The sequence below is a fragment of the Dermacentor variabilis genome, chromosome 3, assembly GCF_050947875.1.
Source record: "Dermacentor variabilis isolate Ectoservices chromosome 3, ASM5094787v1, whole genome shotgun sequence".
In the NCBI taxonomy this organism is placed as follows: domain Eukaryota; kingdom Metazoa; phylum Arthropoda; class Arachnida; order Ixodida; family Ixodidae; genus Dermacentor; species Dermacentor variabilis.
Window position 1 is genome coordinate 65,045,970 of NC_134570.1, and position 20,352 is coordinate 65,066,321.

The following is a 20,352-nucleotide window of genomic DNA, read 5'->3' on the forward strand; positions in this document are numbered from 1 at the left end:
GACCATCAGCAATAGACGTAATAGTTCCCCACTTTCTCCTTCTGATTCTCCTTAATCCAGGCCGATAAAAAGGAAACAAAAACAGTGAACATCACGAGCAGGATTCTGCGCTCGAGACAAATATGGTTTAGGCCTGAATTGATCAGCTCACGTTGATTTGGAAAGCTGTATTCGACTCGCAGGACTATCAGAAGACTTCTCAGCAGTAGTAACTTTAAAACATTCACCGACGATTGCGATACTACCTAATGAGAAATTTGAGCATAGCTCTATTTGTGTTTTCAATTCGCGATATATTCAATTGCTCGTGCGGTGTACCCACCACCTCACCCAATAGACAATGGCTCGTGCGGCACGTTGCAAACGAAGCGTAATGTGGCGCATCTGCCTCGCTAATCGGGAGATCGCGAGAGGCGGCGCGTGGATGTGGCGTGGGCGCAATTCACGGCAACCGCCGCAGAGAGATTTCCGCTTACGCAGCGCTTTGTATCCATACAGACAACACGCCCTACTCTTGCGCCATCTCGTAGCTATCGTCACCGCAAAGCTTTTGCCATACTTTCCTACTCCGCTTTCCGCCTCATGGTGCCGCCGCACCCTCGCACTCTGCTTTCCTGCTCGCGCTCTCTCCGCTATCATCGCCTTTCATCTTCCTCTGAGCTCCGCGTTCGCTTCCATCCTTCGCTGTGTTCGTTCGCTCGGCTTCGAGGGAGAACGCTGAGGCTCGCCGAGAGAACGGTAAGAGCTGCGCTGTAATATTGCAAAAGCTTATGACATTTTCTAACATGGAATTTCGGTTTCTAGATTAGTAAGCTCTGCTGTTTCAGACTATACAGTGGCCTGGATAGAAGAGTTCCTTTCTGGTAGATAGAAATGGTAGGGAATGTAAGAGTTGGGGTCGGGCATGTCAAAAAAGATAGCTGGCCCATGCCGTTGTCCAAGTCATTCACGCTAAGCACGTTGTTGAAGGGAGGAAACATGTTTTCGTCGAGAACTAGGGGTACTGGGTTTATTTACAATCTCTACATGAGGAGTGGAGAACGTTACGACTCATCAGTCTAGCACGACTGAATTCAAGCACATTGAGGAGCCAGGAAAGTCTGCTTAAACCACCTCTGTCCTAACCAGATACCCATGCCAGGAAAAACCTCCGCCCCCCTTCGTCCAAATGGAGCGTCCAAAGTCGTCGAAGGACCCACGTTGAAGGCGAGGGTTCACAGAATCACTCCCGCACCTTTGTTCACCGAACACAGAGAAAGAAAAGGAGCTTCGTAGACGGGGATTGTCACGCTTGACTCAAGCTGGCGCCTCTTGGTACCTGCAGCTCTTGGACCCAGCAGTTAGCTGGAGCGTATGTAAAACGACCGTGGCGGTTACCGGATTCCGTGAGGAAACGCCGTTGAAACACCCTTTACCAGGAGTTTTTTTGCTCCCATTGGTCCGTGACGGCGACAGCGAACCAATTAACAGCACTCGATCCGCCAAACGTGTCTCGCCTTGCTGGGGCCGCTGGTCTGTCCGAGTGGGACGCATTGTTAGCTCCACGAAGCTATTCGTGGCACTAAATCGGGAGAGGCTAGAAGGTCACTACTCTTGCTGGCTGATCGTAACAGCGACCCTAATCATTGACTTAGGTGTATCTCGTACCTCGGCGTTGATGTTCTTTAGGTTAAGCGAGCGAACGCCTTTCCCCTGGCACGTTATGCGGGCGAGGAGCGAGGGAGGCCGAGTAGGAAGCGCAGCGCGCGCCAACTGGCGGGGCGTAGCCCCCTAGCAAGCTGCGCACGAAGCGCACTTCACGTGCCCTCTCCGGTGCTCACGTCAGAGCATGTAACGAGTGCGAGCGCGCAGCTGCTACGAGCAGGTGTATCAATATCATGCCACATTCCTGTGTGTGACGTCATAAGTGACGTCGTTACTTTTGATTTCTGCTTCCGAGTTTCCAACAATTTCGCAAAAATCGTGCTCACGTGACGGGTCTCGAAAGTCTACGATTATGTGCTTTGGTGTGCGATAATCAGTGATTTCTAATTCTAATTATTCCACACTTAAGTAACTCAACTTGAAACTAAACTTATGCTCTGGTATCAGATCTATAATGAAACCCTTGAATTTTGTACTGTACTATTCTTTTCCGTTTTTTTATTCCTAATTTATTTTGAATTTCGTCCCTGGTCGTCTCAGGAGGTGAACCGGAAGTGCTGCGCAAGAAAGAAGAGTGTCACTTTTCTGAAGGTTTACGATGCTTCGTAGACGGGGATTGTCACGCTTGACTCAAGCTGGCGCCTCTCGGTTCCCGGGATAACCCAGCAGTTAGTTGGAGCGCATGTAAAATGGCCTTGGCGGTTACCATTTCCGGAAACTTCCATTTGCAATCCGTTTTCATCAATTCTTTCGATTCATTTTTCAGAACATATCCGCGGCGTTGTCGACAGCCACAAGTTGTTTTTATTCAGGCGCTGTTAGCAAATCTTCAAGTTCGTCTACCGTGCCTGATTTACCAATACCAATATTTTTTTGCAGAGTTTCTGGCAATTATTCTGGCCATCAGAAAATTAGTCCGCGGAAATGTAAAGTAATAATTGTTACAGATACGTTTTCGGTCTGTACACATTTAACTTCTGATAATCGGTCATACCTCCCGAGTATATTTTCGACTCTTGCCCGGACAATTGGTCTGAAGACCGCGTTGTCATGGTTCCCCGGACGTAGCGGAATCTTTGCCAGTGAATCGGCTGACTCGCTCGCATGGTCGTCACTAAATGGTTCGGTCTTAAATATTCTTCCTGATTTCTCTTTTATAACAGAAGCTAGATTTAAACTAACCTTTATTTCTAAATTGTAATGAATCATCCCTACTTTCCGCAGATGATTTTCGACATCGAAAATTTCCGTGGAACACGAGCAAATGCCTTTCAGGACAATGCTAGGTGACGTTATCAAGCTTCCGTTGTAGAGTTCGCCGCCTAAATTTATTCCTTCAGAGATCTGGTCTATACATAACAAACTTATAATTTTTTTTGTAATGAACCAGACATTAATGATCATTTCTTTCTTTCTTACCGCCGTTTTTCTTCCCTGAGCAGAATGTTCCTCATATTTCCGACTGGTAATCTGGGTTTAGCACTCGACACCGAACATTTTGTCCTTTGGTGCCTTTCAATTAGGCACAAGCCATCATTACTGCTCTGCACAAGTTAATTGAAGCAACCAGATGGTTACGCTGCTAGGGTACTGACCATGAGGCACTTTATATTTACAGCGAGGCTGTATATGCCTAGGCGAAACACTCGTGGTCCGACCACAGAAACCCTATTCCAGGGGTATGAGCCATTGCTTAGGGGGGTGTGAGCCATTGCACTTATTTTACGTGACTGACGGACAAATTCCTCGCTGGGTAGGCATAGAAATAGTTTAGTGGCTGTAAGATGCTTATTTGAAAGTTCGTCTTTGTTTGTGATACTTTGCTTAGGTTAATGCAGTCTTCCTCCAACTTCGCAATAGTTCCGAATATGTGTCCCTGTCTTTTATTAAATGAAATGTGCGGCCCCGGTGTGTCACTTGGTAACTACAGTGCATAAACGAGTCATAAACGCTATAATTGACGCATTACGAAACAGAAATGTGTAACATAATTAAGAAACACTTTGATGAACCCGCTGGATTAACACAACGAACCGTGCATTGCACCCCTCCATGATGGCGTTTATGCGACGCGGAATGTGTGGCATTTCAAATAAGCAATGTGATAAACCCGAGCCAAACGTGTGCGTTACCTCATTAAGAAACACAAACACGTAAGTAATAATAGAGATTGAGCTTAATTAACCGCCGGAATTAACCGAGCGATAAACAGCAGGGTTGCACATTTCAGCTTCGCTCCATTGTTTACCATCTTTACGGGGTGCATGGGCGGTAATTTTTATTATTTTTGAAAATTTTTTTCCCAAGTTTACGTGTAGGCCCACTCAAAATTTGTGTTATCATTTAGTTGCCTAATGCTTCGTCGACAATGTTTGCCTTTACCCTTTTTGGTATTTTCTTAGGTACACTTTGCAATCAATCCAGTGTGGTCGATACCCCTCGTGGGTACGAGCCACGTTTTGAGACAAGAACAACACTGTAACTCTGCACCAGCAAGCACTTTCTTTTTTTTGCTTAAAGTGAGCGCAATGGCCATCTCTTCTTACTCCAAAAGCCTGCGTTGACAGCAGCTCCGCATCAACGTGACGTCACACCTCGCATCACCATGGCAGCAATTAATCTTGTACGAGCCTCCAAATTTTGAATCACTTCGTCGATGTGACTTAATTTTTTCTTCTTTTACAGCGACAGCTTTCTTTGGCTTCCCCCCTTCCGGCCCCCTCCACACACACTTTGCAGTACGTATGTTTCTTGCCGTTTATGGGAGGATAGTCAACTTGACCCACTATGTATGTGCAAGCTGCTGTCTTTGCGAGCGGACAACATCGGCACTGTGTTCGTATGTGATATTGGTACGCGCCCATTCTTAGCCAATACCCCGCAACGGATGAGCCAAGGTGACACAAGGGATATGCATAACCTATTAAGTTTAATGTAATCTATTATATTAAATTGGTAGCACCCCATCTACAAACGGGTGCGGCCAGGAAACTAGGCGTTGTGGGGTATATGGAGTTTCATTCGGGGCGCATTACAATAAGATGTCACAGGCTTTTTCGAAAACCATTTTGTATACTATAAACAATAATAATAATAATAATAATAAAAATATCGTGTCGTGGTATCATCCAGCATTATAGTTGGCGGCGATATTTGAAGTTCGTGTGTCTGCCGATATGCCCGCACGGTATCGTGAATCACGGATTGCTCGGGGATATGCAGCAGATCGCCCGAGAAAGCTATCGCCGGCTTTCACAATCGTCTTCGATGGTTTCTGCCGCGATTTTCTTCCGCTAAAATTAAAGGTTGTCGAATATAAATCTTTATATAAATTAGTCTAAAAGTACCATGTATAGATGAGTTTCACTGCAGGAAACAATATATTCACAGCACGCCCAGTGCTGTTCTGTGGAAGAGCAACCAAGCACGCAGTGGCCGGAATAAAAACACCGTACACCGGGTCTTTCACAGTTTTTTTTTCTTAAATTGTTCTTTAATAACAGAGCCTTCTGTCTTCCATTGGTGACAGCAGCACAGTGTTGAAAAAACGCGGCCACCAAGAATGTAACGAACCTTTTTGGTGACCTGTGAAAACTCTCAAACGGCGCCCGAAAACAACATCCCGCTAAGAACACCCGAACGAGAACAAGAAGAAAAATAGAGAGAGAAAAAAAGGGCCTAAACTCGCAAAGAACACGGGCGCACGAAAATGCTCGTGCTTATCACGAAATGCTCGCGACCGCAAGAGGAATTAAAAGAACGTAATACAGGATGTGCGTATTCTTGCGACAAGCCTCGCGCTCCAATAATAAAAAAAAAAACGATAATAAAAAACGCACGCCGAAGATGAAGCTGCGGCTGGAGCTCCACAGGCGCAATAACGAAAAAAAAAAAAACGCACACACACACACACGCTCTTACTGTTCCAGCAATGTGTCAAGAGAAGAAGAACGAGGATAGAGTAATACGGAGTGTTGTGTTCGAGGGCGTAGACTTGAGGCGATATATTGGTTTTCCCCCTTTCTTAGGCATTTTCTTGTGTGCCGCGAAACGATGCGCGCTTTAATAAACTGCTTAAATAATCGAGGGTCACTCCTGAGACTTGCGGCTACAGCACGAATACACGGTTCACGCCTCCTTTGATGCATACGTCCAACGCATAAACATCTGGTCAACGGTTACTACATCTGTGCCTGCGATCGAAGCTCGTGAAAAGCGAGTTTAAGTTGGATGCACAAGTTCCGTGTCGACATGCGATCGGTTAGCGTAAAAAAGAAAGGAATAGAAAAGAACCTGCATTGCAGCTGCAGTTTTTTTTTCTTGTTTTGCTTCATCGTGTCAATCTTCTGAGATTATGCCTTAATGAATTTTTTTAGACATCGGTCATTTTCACGTTCCGCGGACTTTCTTTCTCGTAGCCTCTTAGGAGATGTGGTAAACACCCTGCGCCTTCTCAATATAGTAGACTACCCTACCGCCTCTCAACTTTTGGAACTCATTTGCATGCATCCATTGCCGCACCTTCAAAGGTAGGCCATTACCCCTAGCCCTGCTACCCATCCCCTCTTTCTTTTTCTTTTTCCTTTTCTGCTCCTAAGTTGACGTCGGTTTTTCTATAGCGTATGGTAGGCCAATTCGAATTTCTGCAGCTCAAGAACACTGGTAACTTAGCTTATGCTCACGGCAACTTCATAAGGGACAACGGTGACGTTGAATCACTCGACATGAAGACGACAGAAAGGCAAGCGTATGTAGACAGTTCTCAAACGAGCACAACATTTTTCTTTCGCCCTTCCTGCAGGCGAAAACAACAGCAACAACTCTTTCGCACATCGACGAAGTCAGTGTGTCACGTAGGTGTCCCAGAACTGTGACGTCACATATAGAACCGGGCGTATAGTGTCCCTAATCTTCCAGATAATACCCTCGAGTAGTTGAAACTTTTTGTTTATATGGCGTTGTTTCTAAGCCCACTTCTAGACATCCAACCCGAACAAGCTGTGTCAGCCTAACAGTGCAACGGGCCATACCAGCAACAACAGCGGCGCCGCGTATAGGAAGCGTCAAGCGGGCGCCCAAAATAATAATAATAAAAAGCGTGCTTCTTTCTTCTTTTTCATTTATTTATTGAGGAACGCATATCGGGGCTGGGCGAAGTTTCAACCTTTTCTTTCTTTCGCTACTCTACAGTGGTTATTTTTTCTCCTGTACACTGTTATATGAAAAAATATGCTCAAGAAAAACAGCAAAAAGGCACACAATACAGACTCGAAGAGGGCGTACAAAGCTTCCCCGACCTCCGTCTTCGCAGCAGTTCTTTTTTTTCTTCTTCTCCGGGAAAGGTTCTTTTTGTTTCTCAGTTTCGTGTTTTATTTGTTTCTGCCACATGTACAAGACGTCCTGCGTGCGTCTTTTGGAGTAACGTAGGCTCATGTATAGTACGCGCGTGTAAATATATTGTATGTATATGTATATATATGTATACAAAGCCTTCTTGCAAAGGGAGAGTGCGGCTCGTGTATTCGAAGACGCAGCGACGATGTCCTATAGAGAAACGAAGCGCACTACAGCTTGAGTATATTACACGCCTGTCTGTGAGGCCCTCGCGTTTCGCTAATGAAGAACGCGCGTGTTCCGAGGGTCAATATTCTCCTTGCGGGCGGGTTTTCAACAGCACGGAGTGGTCGGCCGCTTCTAAGCACATAGCACGTATTGAGAACTGTAAAGCTCGAAAAATTAATCTAGGGCCACGAATTTTCTTAGGGTACCAACAGCAAAGACGAGATATCAAATAAGCAAAACTCAACTGTTCACTAACTGTTATCAGTAGCGTGAAAAGAAGCGTTAGAGAAAACGGCTTTTAAACATGAGAAAGACATTGACACGCAACGCTGAGTTACAGTAAACTTCCCGAAAAAAAGAAGTGATAGAAAATGAGAACAGAAACAAGGTTGTGGCAGTACAGCCGTCTCGCTTTAAATGAGGTCGGTTTGGAGTGACTGAAGTAATAATCAATTTTCGCGTGGCTTCTCTGCTAATGGAAATAACAGTGAAATAGAGAGGGAGAGATAAAGAACGGTCTGTGTGAAAACGGCTTGTGATACACTAGGAACCTGCCAGTCTTTTCTTACAGCCTCTTTAACCCTGATACACTATCAGATATAGTAATATACGGAGCGTCCACCAAATCACCGAAGCGGTGACGTAGAGTTGCAGGTATGTCAACAACGCTTAATTGCTTGCTACAAGCAGTGTTCAGCCCCTAGCGTTCTTGTTTACTAGCGCTGAAAAAATAGCTCTGTCAAGAGAAACGTTTCAGCCACTTCTGTTTACTATAACTACAGTTGGTCATAGGAAATTAATGTATCATAGGAATGCCTAGACTCTTTTTCAAGTTTAGCTTCGCGAACTATAAACTCGAATGAGAATTTATGACAATGCAAGCTGAAACTTTCTTCGTACTCCGAGTGAACAAAATGTATTATTGAATGGAGATCCTGGGTGAAGGTCTATGACGAATGTCCGTGTAAGATTTGTTGTTTGTTTGTTTGTTTGTTTGTTAAAGACGCTGTTTAGCAAAACGGAAAATACGAAGGTAAAAATTCGAGAGGTGCAGGGCGAGAGATAGCGATGCCGCAAGCTAATTACACACTGCTCCATGTAAAAAGCTGTTACTGTATAACGCGCGCATAGCTGTGCGAGATCAAGATCAAGGAACGAGTACGCTATAGTGAGGCTGTCCTCAGATGCGATGTAGTCTAGATGTCGCACTGGAAACCTGATGTTCCTCAGGTTTATAGTCGAGTCCGAAAGAGTAAGCGAAGTACACTATAGAAGGTCGAAAGTTCTAATAATTAAGCCAAACCTAATGACAATGCGAAGCTACTTTGGGTGATTGCGAGTGAGCGACGAACTGAGTCGATTAATCCGCGAAGCGAGCGCTAAGCTGCCTGAATTGGCACGTACTAGTGTCGTTAAGCTCGCGTATTGCAGAAGGTTTTGCTAACGGTTCTCGGGAGAAGCACACACACACAAAAAAAAAACGAAATGAGGAACAGCAATGAAAAAGAACGGAAGAAGAATTGAATAAGCGTCGACTTACTTCGGGTGGATAGAGAATTCACTGATGGAACGAAGTTTCTGATACTCTTTCTTTACTTAGGTTAGGGCACGCGTGCAGTTTGGATAGAGCTTAAGGTAGAACAATGCGAGAATTGAGCGCGTGACACGAAAACATATTGCCGAATAACAATGCGAACAGGACTGGTGTAAAAAGAACTCAAATTACTTATATGGTACAGTCGAGATAAAACTAATAATGAAAGGATAAAGCAAACCCAGAACGAAACACAGGCCGTAATTCGGAGAGAAACAATTTGTGTCACTACGGTCACTACATTCTTTTTGCGGAATAAGTCAAGCAGTTCATTTCAGGATGCACTCGTTTTGCCACGAGCAGTACCTAAAATTAAATAAATGTGAAAGAAAGCTTGCGCACAACGTGATAAAATATTTCAGTGAGTTGCCAGTGGCTTCACCTATCCATTTTAATGGAAACGCAACCAAATTGAAAGTGCATTATACATTGGCATGCAGAAATGCGCTTCGCTGCTTTCAGTTGACGGGGCTGACGCTCAAATGGCAAATCTTTTAGTATGTAAATCTTGGTTCCCATCGGTTTTCCCACTGCCTTCACTAACAACTGGTCCAACATCACCCTAGGATTGTGCCTGCTCTTACGAACACTCTATTGCGCAAGAGCAGTTTTGGGAACGCTCACCCTGTTTCCTGTTTTCTTGTCTTATGTTCCTTCCTTCATTTGTGTGTGTGCGTTGTGTTCCAACCAACGTTACTCGGAAGTTTTACCTTGGCTTTGCGCATAGGAAAAGCTTGCAAGCTGCCTATTCGTAACTGAGTGGCGGATTGTCTCAGTCATCAACGCCAGCCACCGTTATGCTGATGAACAAACTCGAACTATGCGACTGACGCACATTGGGCTCGTCTTTCAATTTTCAATTTTTGGTGTCAGATGCCGCTATGTCACTTGTGTACATCATTTATAATTTTACTCCCCCCCCCCTCCCCATTTTGTTCAATGTAACGTCTTTTGGACCTCTATGGATTTAATAAGTGATGCCGACGAATGCCTCCGAAAGGAATCATACGAATCATACATTCGCATATCTTTAATTTCGCCGACCTTGGCGATAGCGTCGTTCATTTCTACCCCATAATTGCAACATAGCTCTTCGCGCGTGGCTTCCGAATGGTGGGCGCGATCGGCGATCGTTGTTCGAAACGCGCGTTCAATTTGCGTTCAGTTTCGCCTCACGCGACAGGTCGAGGCCGTACGTCGGTGCGGCCTAGACCAATCGAATGAGGCGAAACTGAACGCAAACTGAACGCGCGTTTCGAGCAACGGTCGCCGATTTCCAAGCGCGACGATGACTACCGTCCCCCCCGGCAAGGTTTGCCGACGTCCTCGTGTTGGTTTCGCTGCATCTCGAGCAGCGGAACAGAACGCTTATATCGTGTCGCCTATAGTGTCCGAGCTTCAACCACTGTGTCAAACATTGCTTCGGGACTGCGGCGTTCGCAGTCAAGCCGCGGGCCGCTGAACACATCGAAAGCGGGACGCATTGCCGAACGAGAATCCTTAGTTTAGATACCGGCAGACCTGATCGCACGCTAAAGCAGGAAAATGACACGTGTTGCGAATGGGCCAAACTAACCATCGAATCAAAGAATAAAAGAAACGGTACTACGGGGACTAGAAGTACTGATCTCTAAAGCTGGGAGATAGAAGAGATAAATGTTTTTTTTTTTTCTCGTGAAAGGCAGACAGGCGTTGCAATACCAACTGTCCTAGCGTGCCCTGTCGCGAATCACGATGCGATGCGCTCTGCGGATACGCCGCACCGCGACAAGCACAGTTCAAGTGGCGGCAATGGCGATAGAGACAGAGAGAGAGAGAGAGAGATAGAGAGTGTGGAAGCGATGACGTCACCACTGCAGCTATAAATATGTACACGAGTTTCTTTTTTTTTTTTTTCGATGCTAAGTCGGTTAGCTTGCTATAGGAAGTACGCTCGAGCTTTTCATAGGTAATAAGTAGATTCCTCCTCATTGCTAAAGGGTGTGCGGACAAGCTTCACGTGTCCGCACGCGCGATCTCGTCTTTCTTTCGCGTGTAAGTAAGTTGGGGTATGTGTGTGTGTGTGTGTGTATGTGTGTGGGTGGGTGTCGCATTGTCACCTGTTAACGGTATGGACGGCCGCCGCGCGTTCCACTATTACCTATTTGCTCGCGAGGTGTAGAGCAACACGTGTCTTCTTGCACCCCGAGTGTACGTTTCTCTCCTTCCTTCGCCCTCCCTGCTTTGTATTCTCACGCTTTGCGAAAGCGCAGCACGTACACACATATACATACGCACACACGCACACACGCACACACGCACACACGTTAGGCAGCAACGTCAACAACAACGCTCTTCACAACGCAGCTGTTTTCTCCAACACACGCTCTCTCGCTTCCCAGATGAATCGAACGAAGAAAGAAAGAAAGAAAGAAAGAAAGAAAGAAAGAAAGAAAGAAAGAAAGAAAGAAAGGAAGAAAGAGAGAACACGAGGGAACACCACTCAGTAGTTCGGCGTCCGGACGTGAAAACAAGCTTGTCCGTCGATGCGGAAAATGCGCGCCGTGGTTCGATTAAAGACGAAGAAAAAATATATATGTATACGCTTCAGTCCGTCATCAGTTCTCTCTACGCACTTCACTGTGTCACGCCGCGTTCAGGAATGCTTTATGAGATGAACAAGCTCGAAGGTGAATGTCTCTTCAAGCTTTGCCGACGTTGTTTCTTTTCTTTCCCGTGCTACTTTTCTTTTAATTTCTCACTCCTTTAGGTCGCCGCTTCTTTAGGTGGCCGCCATATTGGTTCGTTTCTCACTATTCGCTTGTCCTGCTGGAACGCCTCGGAAGGACCAAAGACGCACGTTCACTTTATACAGCGGCTCGGAGGGACTAGATAGTAAACGACATCTAGTGAACACACCTCATCTCTACAATAAAAAAAAGAAGAATCGTCAATGACTAGACAGAAAACGTCCGCTGCTGTACGAAATGTGACAAGACCATATGATCGCGCTGGAACACAACGGCAAACACTGGCAAATTCCCGTAAGGTCACGCCACCCACCGCACCGGCAAAAGCAAGAACATTGAACATTCTACAACAACAAGCTCGTCTTAGGCAATGCGTTGTACTTAACTACGTAGTGCGTTAATGAAATAAAAACAAACACCGCGCGATGTTTGTTGACAGCAGACAGAGGAAAACAGCAACACCAGGAAACTGAAGCTGCCTCGGCTTGCTTGAACATAAATTGACAGTGGACATTTGGGCGAGGGAGGAGGGGCTATGGAGAACGTGCTTTCAAATTTTGTTTCTTTTGCTTTCAAGATAGCGCGATGAAGTTAGCATACACATCATGACTAGCATAGCCGCGTTCTCAGGTGTACGCGTTTAGCAGATGTTTGAAAACGTTGGTGTTTTGCATCGAGAAGCTTTAGAACCGACAACAAGGTTGTGTGCGATCGCCCAGATACAAAACTTCAGAGTTCGGACTGTCAGCTTCTATCGAGCAAGCGAGCAGGCAGTCCTGAATTTTCCGGAGCGAGAACTACGTTTGTTGCGCACATCTGTACTTTGAAATTGGAGCACAAAACGTTGTCGTGCAAATGGGCAGGTTGCGCGACGTTACGATCGTTTTATCCCCTTACTTGATTTCACAAGCGAGAGCAAACTAGAGAATTTGAGTGTATAAGATTCGCGGTCATGCGAGCGCTGAAACAGACGCGTTTATGTCGACAAGGTTTCCTTCTGAGTCAGTTGGTTAACGACAGTTGCAACGCACGACTCAAGAGGGACATAACACTCGTGAAATACGACAGCACGGCACAGTGCCGTTGTAAACCTTTTTTACAGGAACGCTTCTTTCGTAAGCCGGGTTACATGCTAAAATAAGGAGCAAATATCTATAAGAGCGATGTCCACGGAAAAAAGATATATTTGCGAAAGAGATGTCTTGACCCCCATATGTTTAAACTCTTTGAGTCTGATTTATTGCGACTAAAACAAAGTTGGTAAAATAAACCACACATAAACGCAAGGAATAAGGAAGAACACAGGACTAGAGAGACCACGACAGCTGGTGACGTGCGCAGCTGAAGGAATTCACAACATATAAGGACACCAATATCTGGTATGTAAATCTAAAATATGAAAGAGAGGAGATGGCTTAGGAAAAAAAAAACATTGCATTTCACTGGTCCAAGTGCACCAGTGAAACTCCAACAAGTAAGCACGCCGAGTACGTCGCCTAGCCAATTTAGCTCGATCCGTCGGTACGGCATGGAGAAAAGTTGTCAATATTTATAACATTCTGCTTGAGCCAAACAGTGATGGCGCAGCTATTTTGACGTTGCTAAAGGTCGCCGACCGAAGAACATGTGTTTTACTGAAAACGCTTTTGGCAGGGCTTTTCGAGGACAGGGCAGATAGACCTAAGTACAGCGCATGAGAACGGTTCGTTGCCGGCGGATTGACAACGCAACTTTCCGAATTCTGGCTTCGTTCGAAGAGAATTGGGTGGGCTGGTTTGTTCTTTCATTGCAGCGCGTAGATGGTTCGCATTATTAATTCAGAAGGGTACGTAACCAGTTTAAGAGATCGTAGCCAAGATCCTGCGAGGAAATTGCGAAGCGAAGCAAAGGAGCGGTATCGCGATCGTTACAAAGAAGTTAGTCTTGATTCGCAATAAGCACCATACAGATCAGCCTAACTGGACACTTAAAGAAGAATGTTAAGCTAATCTAGATGCGTAGATAACTCCTTCAAGGCTCTCTTAAAGAAAAGTAATATTGCAAAAAATTAAGGTAAGAGTTCCCTGATTTGAACCCGGCGCCCAAACGAAGGCGCCACTGACATTGTTGCGACGTCATAGACTTCACGGCTATACTTATCTCTATCTGAGTCACTATCCTGCTTAAAAGTTCGCATATCTTACCCGATCAAGTCCTCACATTTGTGCACTTTCGAATAGGGATAGATTTTACGGCTATAGTCACCCATATCTGAGTCATTATCCGGCTTTATATTATATAACGTTATATGTTACCCGATAGAGTCATCGTATTCGTGCAGTTTCGAATGGGAATGAATATAACTTGTATTCCCTAGACTGTTAGCATTCACCAGAAGTGCAAGAATCTGTGACGTCACCAGATGTTGGTGCCGAGATATCAAAGTGGCGTCGCCACCTTTCGTTCTCCCATCATTTCTGTCACGCCGAGTCATTTTAGAGGATAAGATTGAGCTAACTGCTCTTCTAGAAACGAAATGTATAGCAAAAAACATAATTTCCTAGAAAACCTTAAAATTTTGTTTTAGTGGTTTGGACAGCTTACTTGGTCATTTCTTACTTCGCGTTACTCCGTTATTTCTTATCCAATATTTCTATTCGCTGCGACATGCTTTGTACAAAAAATGTAGATCGCCGCGTTTGCCTTTCTTGATCTGCGCTGTAATCCTCAAGGTAGTAGCAGCTAAAGGAAGCCTGAAGAAAGTATCCGAGGTTGGGTGGCTTTAATGGCAGGTCAAGCTAAGCCAACATAAAACGCTAATCCGGAGGCTTCTGAAGCTTATCAGGCCGTCAGCGGTAACGTCTAAAATGATCCCGGTAGTACCGAACCACCGGAAGTAAACACCACTCGGGGTCTAGCTCCTACGCCGACCCGGCTTAACAACAGGAAGCAGTTGCGTTCCCTGCTGGTCACCCAGAATACTTAAGAAAAAGGCCGGTATAAAAAGCGAGCGGAACTGAGATCGCGTGAGAGCCATAAAACTCTTCGCGCTTCAAGAGCGCTTAAGTTATGTCCCACGAGGCACGTAAGTTAAGGCCTTTTCTGATAACCCCTTCGATCCTTTTGATGGACTCTGAAGTACAGCTCCCGTCAAACTTGCAGAGAGCGCGGAAGCTGCGCGCTTAGTTCAGAATATGAAGGAAAGAAAGAACTCCTTTCTTTATTGCTTCAGAGAAACTTTTCTCGCCCTTCTGCTTTCAGATTCGGAGCGCCTGCATAGCCTACTAAAATTCACTCGTGTACTATTTTACCTTCATACATACCAGTGCAAGCGCAGAAATCTTAGCTTTAACTGCTTGGTCAAACATGCTGAGTAAATAAATATGGCGCAAAAACCACGGTAGTAGAAGCACACCCACGGGACAAGCGCTGGTCGATGTAGGTTTGTCCTGTCGACGTGGGTTTCTTGGGGTTTTCTCGCGGACACATTCTTGTTTCCACGAAACGTAGAGATTATCTGCAGGTAAATAATTGTTAATGGGCCTATTTATTTCGGTCGATCTCTGGCGCATGGAATTCCAAGCAAGTTGTTTATAAATAATAATTTATGGACCATCGTAAGCAACATGTGTAAGGTAAATGAGCCAGAAGACTGTGTACAGGTACGTTCTAGCGGTTCTTAGATATCGCAACGTTTAGGAAGATGTATTTAAGAAGTCAATAGACGTTCAGTGGTTCGCGATCCCAGATTTCTTTTGCCAGTACATAACTTACTGACATCGCGCAGAAAGTATTGAAAGTATCACCGCAACTCCGCAGATAGTCAGAGCGTCCGTGGATATACTCTACGGACTTACAGTTCCATAGAAAGCTTTTATGCTTTTTTGTAGGCTGGCGATCTTTTAATGCGATGGAAGTGCGCTCCAAGGTGCATTCCTCCTGCGATCTGAGCAAGTTGGCGGATGCTGCAAACTTACACGAGATTTTCCATCCCAACAACAAAGCGGTCATCCCCGCTCTGGGTGCCTTTTCAACAAGTATAGTTGTTGCCTCCTGTAAGCAAGTAGCAGCTCCGTCATGAAAAGCTTCGACGCCGGTGGGGGCTGCCTTTATAAAAGTGTATTTTTAGTCTAAGGAATGTTTATATAGACCTTTCATAAACTATTTTGCATTCGTTTAGAGTTGCATCGTTGTCTACAAAATATCTATACCATCTACCGACAGCGACGAGTCTATTTCTTTGGCTGTCTTTATTAACCAAACTCATCCAAATTATTTTTAATGTGTCCATAGAAAATAGTCCGCTGAAAATCCGGGCGATATCTATAGACTATCAATAGTGCTCATAATACGAGATCTACGGAAAATATCTACAGACGCCACAGAAGATTTATAGACTATCTTTAGACTTAATAGACGAATGACTTTAGATTATTTATAGGCTTAATAAGAGGTCTGTAGGATTTCTACAAACCGTTTATAACAGATGTTTTAAGGGCTCACTGGGCCCGTCGTTGCGTCGCGTGCTGCAGCGATAATTTTCGTTGCTAAAGCCTCAGAGATCGGCAGGAACAGCGCCGTTCCATCTCCTAAGCTTCGGATAGCTAAAGGACAATTGATTGTTGGGGTAGCTGGTCTTGCGTTGGTGGTGAAGTAAAAAGTCAGCGCAATAAAAAGACGCACACCAGAACGAAAGACAAAGACAGGGGCTTGTCATTGTCTTCCCTTACTGTGTGCGTTGTCTTTTTATTATGCAAATTTTTCTCCATCAACAATTCGGATAGCTCGGCGTGCTGCGAAAGCTCTGCACTACGTCCCGGCGCTAGATCTTGCCCCTACTGAAGACGCGTCGAAATTTTTCGCAGAAAAGCGCACACGTACCTTGTGCCTTGTAAACTCTAAGGACTGAGAAGCACAGCTGCACGTATCAGTATAGTACACAAGTGTAAAGTGAACAACGCGGAATGAGACGCAAGACATTTCTAAAATGCGTACGACTCGTTTCGTGCCACCCTGAAGCGCTTTTGTCGAGGACATTTCTGGAATGCCAGGTTTAAGCGAATGAGCGTTTTTTAGATCGTTATGCTTAAAGAACATCGAATTTCCGTAGCCATTTCCGGGAATATGGTTTTAGGGGCAGGGCAGAGGAACGGAACTCAGAAAAAAAAAAAAGAAACGGGGTAACAAACAAGCGAGCAACATTACCGCTTCTACACACCTCAACAGACGATGTCACTCGAGTTAGCTTTTGCCGCGTAACTATTATAACGATCGACTTGGAAAAGTTACGTTAAGGTAAGTAGTAAAAACAAAAAGAAAACATCAGAAACGAAAGGGGGAACACAGGAGCAAAGATACAACAACGAACGTTGTAAAACGGAACGTATACACACCCCTCGTTTAAGCATATATCTGCTTAACAATGTATGCTAACAACGGAAACGCTGTGTCCATGCTTTCTTCGTAAGTGCGGCCACAATCACTCTGCGACGACCTGTTTCCTTTCACTCGCACGCCGATCAACATGTGCCAAACAAAAGAAAGCGCCAGACACTCTTGTAACAGGCAACAAACGCACGTACCGAGAACAACGCGGATATACAGTCGGTCGCACATTCACGATTTTCTTCTTCTTTGATTCCGCGCTTGTGTTTCACCTCCCCTACATAGACGGCGAAGGAAGAGCTATACATGTATAGTCTAGCCCCGGTTGCGTCACGAACGAAACACTCGAAGACTCCTGTGCATGCGAGATATAGTTCGATGTCGCGGTAGGTCGAGCAGAGTCTCTCTCTCTCTCAGCACCGCAACACGTCTCGCACGGGCTGTCGGGCCACGTCGAAGGTTTTGTCCCCGGTGACGGCGGTACAACAGCACGACACACAGAGTTTCTCCGCGCGCAGCGCGGCAGCAGGCAGTCAAGGCAGGAGCGCACTTGCCGCACACACGCACACACACCGTCGAAGATCGGAGCCAGCGCGAGCGAGCGTGGAGACTACAAGTATCTACAAAGAACGGCGCTTGGCATCATGGGGCTGCGCGGGCTTCTAAACTCTGAGCCCCGCATTCGCAAACGCAGATCGAATCGACTCGAGTCTTCTTGACTGAAACGGTCGGTGCTCTTCGAGAACGCTGCTCTACGATTCCCGCGACGAAAGAGTTGCTTGATAAGCGACCCTCCGTTCGAGCTCCGTTCAGCAGAATGTGAAAGTTCCGATTACGAAACTATAGCTCTCAAGTTTTCCAAGACATCTAGTGAAGCACCGAGGTCGCTTCAGTCGAAGAGCGGCTCGATCCTCCCACTCGATAGAGTCGACGAGGACAGTCGAGTCGAGGCACGTTTGCGAATTCGGGAGTTCGGCTTCCTTCTCGAAAGGTCAACATGTGTTGCGGCAGATGCACATTTCCTCCAATCTTTTTCGCCCTAAGTAAAACATGCGCATTTAACATCTGGAAACGTGGTATACGTTATGCAGCACCTCGCTACGCGTTCTGTGACCTTGCCTGTCTATGTAAGCTGCCTCTCAAATGTCGCCGTTTTTAATTGTGTGAAAGAAAACTGATGCTATGGATACTTCGTTTCTATGCCTGGAAGGCCCTCGTCTCATCGAAACGTGCAGATTTAGGCTTTCAGAAGAACTACTATGGGGCAGAACAAATGAAGCTGAGGAATGCGATATAACGACCCCGTTTTCCGGTACGTCTCGTTGACAACGACCGACGTACAAGTTCTCGTTGTTCAATTCTTTTGACAAGCTTCATCAAAAGGAAGGCGCATTTCCCCATTATACGCACTCAGTAAAGTTAGATTAGCTCCGTTCTTGATGCAGTGACGGGAAGCGCTTCTCTAGTCGTCTCAAAGTGTGCGGAAGCTCTTGAAGTATTTTTCTTTAGCGACCAACAAATTCTGGAAGACATCGTTATGGCAAACTTTGGGCACAGATATGCTAACTTGGGACATCGTGTCGAAAATGCACCTATTAAGGGATGTTGTCGCGGGCTCTAACAGTGGTACACTAGTTGCAGCAGGCCATAAATAGAGACCATTTTAATCCGGTCGCTCATATCGCGCTTCGCTTCTATCATCCTCCCCCTTGTTAAAATTCCCATTCGCTATTACATAGCACTTGACTGCAATTTCACTTTCTACGTATTTCAGGAAACTAAACTTAAGCGACACGGTTTTGTTCAACACAACTAATGCCGGACATAACTGGAAACACACTCGGTGAGACAAACAATCTTGACGTTAAGCTCCGGGCCCCGCCAGTTGACATGCACATTACGTGACCAAATCAACGCCCGCTGCGGCCGCACAGCCCTCAGAGCAGCTGTCCCGCACAGCCCAGCATTAGCAGGTGAAGCGATAGCTACTGAAGCAGTGATTCGCGCAAAAGGAGACATACTTAAAAGCAAAAGTAACCGCTCGGAATCACGCATGGGGCAGAATAAGCCGAGCCGCAGGCCCGCCTCAGAGCGGCCAGCGCCGAGCGCCGCCCCAGTCGTGGCAACGGCGCGCGGAATAGCGTAGCGTGGCTGACGACGGGTCTCCGGCGGAGCCGACAACTGTCGGCTGAAGCGATGGTGGTGGCGGCGGCTGCTGCTGCTGCTGCGGATGCGACGTAGGCGGCGACGGCGACGACAACAGAGGCGCCTCGTCCTCGTCGTCCTCCGTGGGCTCCTGTCGCCGCCAGGCAGACGGCGGGCTCCACTGCCGACGCTCGTCGTCGTCGTGTCAGTTCTCGGTGGAGCCCGAGCGCGCCACCATGGGCGGCTGCAGGACTCCCAGCCTGCCGCCGCCTCCTCCCCCTCCTCCTCCTCCTCCCGCTCCACCGGACAGGTTGACGGTGGACCAGCTCGGCCGGCTGCTCAGCGACGCCGCGTCGTCCGGGTGCAGGTGCGTGTGGCGGGGCTGGTTCAGCAGCGGCTGCTGCAGCGGCGCTGGTAGCGGCGGCTGCAGCGGCTGTTGCAGCGGCCCCAGCACTGCGGCGCCGCACTCCGGCAGCGGCATCGAGCCCGGCGGGTAGGACTGGCTCGACGCCGGCGGCTGTGGCTGCGGCGCGGCAGCGTAGTACGCGCCGCACGAGCGCGCCACGGCCTCCGGCAGCGCCTCGAGCTGCTCGTGGATGGCGGCGAGCCGCTCTTCGAGCGTCGCCAGCCGCTCGTCGAACAACTCCTGGCGCGCGTTCATGTCCGACACAATCTCGTACACCGAATTCTGGGTCTGTGGCAAGCGCGCGCACGATCACCGCGTCACCGCAGCGCGCACACAGCAGCCGCGACACACGCGAACACCAAGCACGGGTACGGCGGAGAACGTGTCGAAGACCCGTTGCGTAGCCGCAGTTTCGGAGGAGTTATGCCAGGGAGCGCCGTCCGCCGTGACGAGAGTTGGCCACGATTAATCACGACGAAACAGGGCAAGGAAGGCGTTGCCGTCGCAGCCCACGGGATTCCGGCCGTCGGCCCCAGCACGTTTCCGGATTTTTTTTTTTTTTCGGTGGCAGGCCAGGTGGTGTTGTTTCCGGGAGTCCACGGCAACGTGTGCAGGTTGGCGCGTTGTTTTCGTTCAAGGAGGGGAAGTGGATCGATAACGAGATCAGTTGGGTTTGTTGTGGGATAAAAAAAGGGAGGTGGGTTGTAAAAGGTTTGAATTACGGAACGTCGGGAAGGGTGAGAGAGAAAGAGAAAACGATATTTAGAAAACGAATTTCAGGTTTTGTTTCTAAATCTGAGAGCGCTGTTATTTAGCACGAGCACCGTAACTTATTGCACACTGCGAAACTTAAGTATCAAATGGCGGTAATGCGATGATTTAAATATAGGGCTCAGCTTTTTCGTGAA

At 46.9% G+C, this 20,352-nt stretch overlaps 1 protein-coding gene across 3 annotated transcripts in view; it reads right to left on the reverse strand.

Annotated features, from left to right (window-relative positions):
• Positions 1 to 10,668: 10,668 nt before the first annotated feature.
• The window catches only part of SK (small conductance calcium-activated potassium channel), a 526,806-nt gene continuing 517,122 nt past the window's right edge, over positions 10,669 to 20,352 (reverse strand). For all 3 annotated transcript variants that reach the window (XM_075685399.1, XM_075685398.1, XM_075685400.1), the window contains one exon: positions 10,669 to 19,732. In XM_075685399.1, coding sequence (XP_075541514.1) covers positions 19,244 to 19,732 — 489 coding nt within the window. In that variant the 3' untranslated portion in view covers positions 10,669 to 19,243. The remainder of the gene's footprint in view (positions 19,733 to 20,352) is intronic.